The sequence below is a fragment of the Cyrtonyx montezumae genome, unplaced genomic scaffold, assembly GCF_038088225.1.
Source record: "Cyrtonyx montezumae isolate F1298 unplaced genomic scaffold, pur_monq_1.0 scaffold_3, whole genome shotgun sequence".
Lineage (NCBI taxonomy): Eukaryota > Metazoa > Chordata > Aves > Galliformes > Odontophoridae > Cyrtonyx > Cyrtonyx montezumae.
The window spans coordinates 85,925,086-85,934,024 of NW_027072034.1; the positions used below are offsets into that span (position 1 = coordinate 85,925,086).

At 52.1% G+C, this 8,939-nt stretch overlaps 1 protein-coding gene across 1 annotated transcript; it reads right to left on the bottom strand.

Annotated features, from left to right (window-relative positions):
* Positions 1–3,807: 3,807 nt before the first annotated feature.
* On the bottom strand, positions 3,808–8,041 carry PIANP (PILR alpha associated neural protein). The gene is made up of 5 exons (XM_065742228.1): positions 8,025–8,041; positions 7,355–7,920; positions 6,867–6,948; positions 6,507–6,734; positions 3,808–6,356 (listed from the first exon to the last, which is right to left on the bottom strand). Exons 1-5 carry the CDS (start codon positions 8,039–8,041, stop codon positions 6,335–6,337), a joined length of 915 nt encoding a protein of 304 aa, XP_065598300.1. The 3' UTR covers positions 3,808–6,334.
* Between the last annotated feature and the right edge of the window lie 898 nt (positions 8,042–8,939).

Below are 8,939 nucleotides of genomic sequence, written 5' to 3' on the forward strand. Positions count from 1 at the left end.
GCTTGCTTGTTAGATGAACCCCCACGCTATGTCCAGCTGTTGACAAAGTCTGGGCTTGAAGCTAGGCTGACTGCCCTACAGTGACTGCTCTCCTGCTGCCAGAGCTCTGACAGGGATGCAGGACAAGTCCCCGGAGCAGAAACTGTCATTTATCTCCCTGCCAAATCCCTTGTGGGGATTGATCTGAAGTTGAAGATGGTTTTGCTTGCATTCTGGTCACTCTCTGAGAAAGCTGGGCTTTGGATCAATGTGGAATGCGTCACTGAATGGTCTATTATTCACCAAGTGCAATGTGCACTGGGAGACACAGCAGCCCTCAATAAAGATTCAATTCTGCCTCAGAGGATCAAAGCAGGAGTGAACCAAAGGAACTACTCAGCTCCTTTACATGACACTGAAATGTGTGGTCTCTTGTTTCAGGGTGATTCTTCAAGGAAGTTTTAAGTTGTGCATTACTCCCTATTAAACCGCGATCTGCACAGCCACATCCCTTTAGTGTGGCATGGAGATACCTCCAACTTGAGCTGGTCATGCTCCTTGCCATCATTCCCAGTCCATACCATGGGCTTAATAAGCACAGGGATGCCCAAAACTCCGCTGGTGCTTTCCATCCACTACTCCCACGCCCATAGTGCTGGACTGGCTGTCTCAAGGGTACATTACGAGTGCACACAAAGTGATAGAAAGCAGCAGGACAGCCCCATGGGGATGAGCAGTGCAGGGTGCATGCTCCAAACCCCAGCTGTGGAAATGTTTCTTGAGCAGGGGAAGCAAATGAGTGCTCTAGCTCACTGCTAAAACCCTAACACAGACAGGCAACACCAGCAGACTTATGCCTGAATTTTATTTATTTTTTATTCTTTACATTATGGGAGAATTTATTGCAGGTTATTGAAGGCATTCAGCTGGAGGGAATCCCAGCTTTGGGAGCTGTTTTCATAATGTGTTTCTGCAGTACTCTCTTTCCCAAGAAATCACAATGGTCAGCAATACCTTGTGCTTGGTTTTTGACCTCTTGCTGAGGGGATTTTCACGTCTTGATGTAATTGTGCAGTTTTTAGGTGTTCTTACGTGATTTATTTGATCTATCATATCCCTTCCTTGAGTCTCCACCACCCTTGGTTCAGCATGCAGCTCCCCTTTCCAGCCCCCTAAAAGTGAGCAATGAGGATGGGGATGCGAGCAGAGGAAGCAGAGCTAAGAGCAGGCTAGGAGGATGGGAAGTCAGAGTGAGAAGTGGGCAAAAGCCATACAGTGGGACATGATGGTGAGATGGACCATACCGAGGAGTCAGTGCTTCAATAAACCAGAAGAAAATGGGTCAGCTCCTGGTGTTACTCCTGGTGAAGAAAGGGAAGGTTCCTCTGAGCACCTGCAGCCTCTGCAGAGAGGACACTGGGAAAAAAAAAAGCATCTGCTGACAGAGGTGCCAACAGGAAGGGCTGAAGTCTGGCTAGAAGCAGCTGAGGTTTGTGTAAGCCATTTCTCTGCACCAATGAACATGTGAGTCTGTAATGTCAGCATAGTGAGAATCTGCCACCTCCCCAGCCACGTTTCTTCAGCCTTCCCAGTCCCACAGTCTCCATACACAGCTGGTGAGAGCGGATTGGCCTCCAGAGCCAGTGACCAGTCACCAAAAGCAGCAAGGCTAAGGGACAGCCTCCTCCCACCCCTCAGCTTAGTGATAGAAGAGGTGCTATAAGCCTCCCACAGGCCCGGGTGGGGCAGCCCTCTCCACTGCCCCATGATGCCACAGCAGCCCTCTGGAGGTGCCACCAGTGCTGCTGTGGTCTCCAGCATCCCTTCCTTGCCCTCCCTAGCACCGATTGGCACTGGAGCTCGCAAAGTGGGGGAGTTGCAGGAGACGAGGATGCTTAATTACAGAGCAGCCCTGGAAACCAGCAACAGCAGCAGCAGCACTGTGGCCAGGAGGGGAGGCAGCAGGGCTGTAAATAGAAATTGCGGAGGCAGCCGCGGGGAACAGTGAGGGAGGCTTCTGCTCCTGCATCTCTCTGTCTCTCCAGTTTCTCTCACCTCTCACCGCCACCCTGGCTCTTGGCACAAACCAGTGTGTGACAAGCGACCCCAGAAAGTGGCTGGGAGGTAGCAGCTCTGCCACAAAAGCAGCCGCTCTGAGCTGAGAAGTGGCTGTGCAGGGCCCCCACAGTATCCTCGAACAGGGCTAGCTCTTGAGGAAAGCTGAGAGGAAGGCTGGAAGACCTTTTTGGTCAGGAGGGAGCCATGTGAGATGGACACAGAACCAAGTCACTCTGCCCATTCCCTGGAGAAGGGCACAGGACGGTAGATGCCTGAGCTCCAGTTCCACGGGTGTCTGCCCAGGCTGAAGTCCATCTCTTCCCACCCCTGCCATCTCCATTGAGGATTCTTCCACAGCAGTGAGAGCTCTGCTTGCAGTATTTTGCAAAGGTTTATTTAAAAATGTTGAAACTAACATCCCACAAGAATTGAGTATTTCACCACAAGGAGAAGAGAAATCCTACAAAAATATATATCACAGCGCACAAGGGCAGAGGAGGGGAAGCGAGACCGAGCAGGAAGCAGGGGGAAGAGCAAAGGGAGGGTGGGAGCTGCAGCAGAACGAGACCAAATGGCAGAGAGAGGACGAGAGCAGGATGGGAGAGCAGAACAGCAGGAGGGGAGCGAGAACCTGGAGGGAGACGCTGGTACAGGACAGGAGCAGGGAAACAGTGGGAGAGGGAAAACAACAGGAAAGGAGGAACAGAGAGCTGGCAGCTGGTGAAAGAAGGGCCCCCCTCTATTGTCTTGCCAAGGTAGGGCTAGGATATAGCAAGATGAAGCTGGGGTATGGTCAGGTAGCTGGAGTTTGGCCCAGGGCTTTTGTGCTGCAGGACTTGACTATAAGTCTGTGCCATAGGCATGGTTTTTTAGTGCGAAAAACCAGTTTTACTCAGACCAATCTGAAGATGATGGTGTTTTCACTTGAGAACGTGTGGGAGGTGAGCAAACAGCTCCTTTCCAAGTATTTTTCCTTAGCAGGAAAGGGTGTGAAGAGCCAGATTTACAAGGGCACTTTGGTGCCGCATAGGAAGAGGTAGATAGCCCTCTCTGAAGCTGTGGGACACTGGGCTGGTTGTGTTGCTGTAAATCACACAGGAGGAGAGCTGTGGAAGTTCATGGCTGAGCTCTGTTCCCTTGTCAACCAGTCACCACCAACCAGATAGGAAAGCTCAAGCAGGATTTGGCCTAGCAGTCACCTCACTCTGTTGGATGGAGAGAGTTGGGGTCCTGCTTCAACACAGCACAGGACACAGGGGAAGAATTGTGCCCTATACCCTTCCTCCAGAAGGAAGACCACAAGGTCTTTTGTTAGCAAAAGCATGTCCCTTGAGGAGTTCCACAGGGACAGCAGCTGCCCAGCCCACCCAGGCATCAGACAGGCTCAGCCCAAATCAACATTTTCAGGTGTTTTCTCTTTGAAATTTCCACTGGATAAATATCAACCTGTATCTTTTTCCTCCAGTCACACAGAAGATAGGGAAATGTGTCAGAATGTGACTGAAAGGGTGCTGGCCTCTGCTCTGGCATTATGTATGTGTGCACATTTCACAGAATGTTAGCTGGCACCAGGTTCCATTCTGGACAGGGGAAGGTGGTTTGTATGGCTCCAGCCATGGGGAAAACTGATCCAGTGAGATTATTTTTTGGCTGGAAGAAGCCTACGTGTCTGAACGCATTTTGAATGTTGTAAGGACAGTAAAGGTTTTTCCCATATTTAACTTGTTTCATGTGGGTGAATGACCATGATAAAAACGTTTGGCTAGAAAAGTTGGTGTTGGAAAAGATGTTCAGCGTCTCCAACCTTCTGTTATTGTAAAAACTTTCTCTACAGCATTTCCCCACTTCTATCTTACCACACAGCCCATAAAAGGTTTCATTCCTTGAAGATACTTTGAACAGGAACAGAGACACATTAAAGAACAGAACAGAACACTGAAATCTGATGTGTTTGCAGAGTTTACAAAGCATAGCCAGCGGAGCACAGGGCTTTTCTGCAGCAAGTGTTGGAAAAGGTTTTCACTATTCCTTCTGCAGTGCCCTGCCACTTTCTTACAGGCCTTCTCTCCAACACAGCATGTGGAAAGTCCAAAGACAGCCCTTGAAGTGGTACAGTCTAAACTCTGGCCTTGTTTCAACAAGCACTATTGATCAAAGAGCAATCTAATTAGCCTGGTCTGGAAGATTACTTAAACAAGTTGAAGGCATTATATTGTAAACTGCTGGGAATAACTGATGCAGCCCTTTGCAGGCTGTGTGCAGATGTCCTTCTCCAGCTCTGGTCATGCCAGCGTGAGGGGGAACAGCCGAGACCTGCCCTTAGGGGTGGTGGGAGTGGGGCAGCAGGCAGGAAAAGCCACTTGCTACATTGTTTGTCCATCCACAGCTTGAAATGTCCACTAAAACCTCGAGAGGGGGCCTCAGTAAAGAAAAAGCTTGGTAATAGATTGAGCTACAGTGAATTAATAATATCCACTGCTGAGAGCAGAGACTCAGCCTGTGCTTAGATTAGAGACCTCCAGAGTCCTTTTCCACCTACATCTTTCAGCCATTCTGTGCTTCTAATAAGCCGATAATTTTATTTGATGTGTCATTTTCTTCAAATCTCTACTGTTTTCCATGAAGCTTATTGTAAGTTACCCTCTCATTTAAATGTCCTTCACGGTGATCCATGTGGGACCTGAGATCACCAGTCGTTCAGCTGGGTAAATGGGCAGAACCAGGCCCCGCGAGAAACTCTCTGTGCTTTGTCCTGTCAAGAATAGGCTTTTACTGCAGAGATAAAGGGGGAAAGACCTTTTCCTATTCTCAAAGATAATAGATAACTTTTTGACAGAGACCTTGTGTGGTGCATTACAGCCTTAAAATTGTGGCTGTGTTCCTGTCTCTGGGCACATTGGTCCAGCAGCTGAAGGTGTTTGTGTGCTCTCTGGGCAACCTTACCCAAATCTTCATCATTCTGCAGTTCAGTGGCTGCTGTGTGGGTCTGCGAATTTATCTGAAGGTGTCCACAAAAGCCAGGGGAGGGCAACAACTGTTGCTAACCATGTGTGCTCAGGAAAGCTGGCATCCCATATCTGGCTGCACCCCTCTCTCATGCACTCAGTGAGCATTGCCTCGGGGGTCTCCCATCACAAGGTGCTCCAAGAGAGACCTCCCAGCAGTGCATGTCATCCCTCCAAAGCTCTCTAAATTGCTCTTTTCCATCCCAAGCAAATAGAGTAATCTCTGCTGCTCACTGCCTGCAGCATGACTGTCAGAAAACAATTCCCTACCATAGCCCAGCGAAGCTCACACTCCTCATAGCCATCTGTATCTGCTTGTCACACGTTAGCTGCTTCAGCAGTATCTCAATGGACAGCACTCTTGCTAAATGCCCAGAAGGCTTCACCTCTGATTTTCTGAAGAACATCATCACAGAGTAGAGATAAAACCTCGATGAAGGAGCCTGAGGGGGCAGAATGGGGCAGCAAGGAGAATTCCAAGGGATCTAAACATTTTGGAAAACTAACAGAACTTTTTCCAACCTTAACTGGCAAGAGAAGAGGGAAGAAGGAACTGAGAGAAAAAAATAGAAACACTGGGAACTGAGAGATGAAGAAGCTGAAGACAGAAAACAGAGGAGTGTTAGGCAGAAAGAAAATGGGAAGATGTGACTATCAAAGGTAGGGCAATGCTTCCTTCAAGGAAATGGGTAGCTAAGAGGGTCAGGTGCTGTGTGAGCCTCTTCTTCCCAAGACTCACCTTGGGGCTCTCAGGAAAGCCAAGGCCTTGGGAACAGGAGGACCTGCCATCACCTGATCCCCAGCCCAGAGGTGACGCTGCAGCCACTGAACTCCAGACATTCACATCAAAGCACACGACACGGGAAGGGACACACAGAGGGGCTTGGGCCCGTGGGGACAGGGGGATGCCTTTCCACCTCACCTACCCCTTTGTCAGGCATGCACTGGTGGGAGAGTCACAGAGGTCGGAGAGTGCGTGTGTGTGTGTGTGCGTGAGGAGAGAGGCAGGGCAGGCTATGACTTCAAAAACCGACAGCTGCCTCCCCTCCCGCATCCCACTTGCTCCACATCCCATCCTGCACGGAGGTCCCCAACCTTCCCCCGCAGGACACTAGCGAGGCACAGCTCGTCCATTTGCCCAGGCACGTCCTGGTGGAGTTAGTTAACAACTGTGGCAGTGGGCCGTGGCACAAGGAGATTGTTTTGTTCCTGGGGTAGCAGAGGTGGCAGAAGCGTGGGCTCCCTGGCATTGCAGGAGGGTGGGGGAGCCAGCTCTGATTCTCCCATCTGCATCACAGGTTCACCAGTGGAATTCTGGGGGGAAAAGGGAATCAAAAAAGAATTAGAGATGGGTTCTTGAGCAGCCCTGAAGCCCTGCTAACCAGACAGTGCTCTGAGCCGCCCTGCCCATCCTCAACCTGATGCCCTCTATGCCTGCCACCCACTGCTCCCTGCTAGACTCACCGGTTGAGCTGGAAGGCGGTACTTTTCCCATGGCCACCCAGTTTCTCCGCACCCTCCTGCCCCTGTCTGGGTTCCTCTGCTTCGGGGGTGGGTGCTAGGGAGTCACTGTAGGGCCCCAGGATGCTGATGGCGGTGGGGGACAGGTCTGTGAGGGGCTGCTGGCTGTCCTGCTGCCTCCCGCTGCTCTGCTGCCCAGAATGACGCCGGCGCTTCTGATTTCGATCCCAGCTTGGGAGAGAAGAGAAGCAAGGCGATAAGTGCCTCTTGCACCCAGAGGTTCAAAGCATTTTTCAGTACCCAAGTCCACAGTCTCAGTGCACTATCATGAAACAATATCCATCAGCCCTACGGACCACTTACCAGAACTTGAATATGATCCCGGTGGCAACCAGGACAATGATGATAGAGATGGTGATTGTGACATAGAGCTGGGGGTCCACTCCTGCAAGATAAAGGGGACAAGGGCAGTGTGGCATCCACCCTATCAGCCCCCACAAAGCAGCAGTGCATGCAAGCTTCCTGCTGGGGCACTGATGAGTTTTGCAGAAAGCCCCAAGGGAACAACGCAGAGCTGCATCAGAGTAGGTCAGATTGGGGGTTCAGTTGGGTTCTTCACCACAAAGTGGCCAGGCACTGGAACAGGCTCCTCAGCAATGGGCACAGCCCCAAGCTGCTGGAGCTCAAGGAATGTTTGGACAACACTTTCATAGAGTTTGAATTTTGGGTGGTCCTGCATGGGGCCAGGAGTGAAACTTGGTGATGTTTGTGGGTCCCTTCCAACTTGAGATGTCCTACGATTCTATGGTCATAGGCAAGAATAAGTCTGGGAGAAGCAACAGGGAGCCTACCTTCACCCCGGGGCCCAAACAGGAAGGGCCGCAGGGTGGCCGGGGTCTCACGGAGATTGAGCCCCGCATTGTGCAGCAGCGAGTGGGAGTTGGGCTGCGCTGTCGCCATCCCGCGTGGTGAGACAAAGGTGTAACCCAGCGGTGGGAAGCCCGGGTTGGCCGAGTTGGCATCCCCTCCATCCTCATCTGACACTGTGGGGCCCCACACGATGGCCCAGGGGTACTGGGAGGAGGGCATGCCGTCCTCAAAGCCAGAGGGAGTGGCAGGCCGGGCTCCCGCAGCTTGGCGTCTCAGCCGCACGGTGTGGCGCAGGTCCCCTCCTCGGGGGATCAGGACCCGCTGGCGTGGCGTGGCAAGGCGCGAATCCCACTCCGGCAGTGAGGTCCTGTCCCAGATGCAAATGGGCCGGAGGGCTGAGGTGCTGCGACGGGCACAGAGAGGCCGGGCAGCCATGGGGCCACGAGGGCGGAGGGACCAGACGGCGGGCGGAGGAATGGCTGAAACCAGGAGGAGGAAGTGCCATAGCTGCAGGCAGTGGATGGAGGAGAGCAGGAGAGGCATCCTGCTGTGGAAGGAGGAAGAACGTGTTATCCAGTTGTCTCTCCTGCTAGGAAGGCCTGCTGCACATGCATCTGACTCCTTCCCGCATCACAGGGGCTGTGAACCTACCAGGCACCAGGGTCCATCACAGATGCAGCAACACCTCGTCACACGGCGAGGTCCTGCCTCATGCTGCTCACTGGAAGGCAAGAGAGAGAGAGGTTAAGCTGCACCCTAGCCTCGTGGCCATCGTGCTCTGCTTGGTACTGGTACAAACCCCCAGTCCTGGGAGGGAGAGCACGGCAGCACATGCAGGTGTATCCATCGTGGGGCTGCTCCCCGGCCCACAGAAACATGCACAGGGGAGGGGTGAGCTGCCTCTTGAGCACACGTGTAGAGATGTGTGCGCAGCCTCCAGGGAGACACTCCCGTCTGAGGGCCGAGGGGAGGCTCCGGCGCCTTTGTTTGCTTATCACCAGAACAAGTTGGAATCTTAATTCCAGTGTTTATTTATAGTGTGGAGCATGTAATCCATTTATTAAAAAGGAGCCTCTTCATTGTGTGCTGGGGTGAGGGAGCAAGAGGGGAAGCGCACAAGTGATAAAGGAAGATTGGGGAAGAGGGAGTGAATCAGCGAGAAAAGACCAGCATTAGTAAAGAACTTAAGAGCAAAAGTATGCCTATCAAATATTTAGTATTTACTTTCCTCTTAGCTAAGTAGAAATACCTTTCCACGCTTGTTGTCCAAGCGTCCACTGCCCTGCCCTTCCTCCCTCAGCTCTCCCATTGCCGGTCACTCAGCCGCTGCGGACAGCACAGGGCAGGGACCAGCACCTGGCTGGGTTTCGTTCAGCACCAGCCCGGCAGCAGCACGGCCACCTGCCCTTCATGCCGCTTGCTTCTTCCCTTCAGCTCCTGGCACAGCACTGTTATGTACCTGACCCGGGATTCACTCTGCAGCACAGACTTCATGCAGGAAAAATCGTTCATGACATTCAGCTTGTCCCTTCGTTGTGAAGGGGCAAGTACGAGCACTGACAACCC

Coding starts and splice junctions, on each gene's coding strand:
- PIANP (XM_065742228.1), bottom strand. Junction 6,949..7,354: donor GTTTGGGCCCCGGGGTGAAG/GTAGGCTCCCTG, acceptor TTTATCTTGCAG/GAGTGGACCCCCAGCTCTAT. Junction 6,357..6,506: donor ACCGCCTTCCAGCTCAACCG/GTGAGTCTAGCA, acceptor TTTTCCCCCCAG/AATTCCACTGGTGAACCTGT.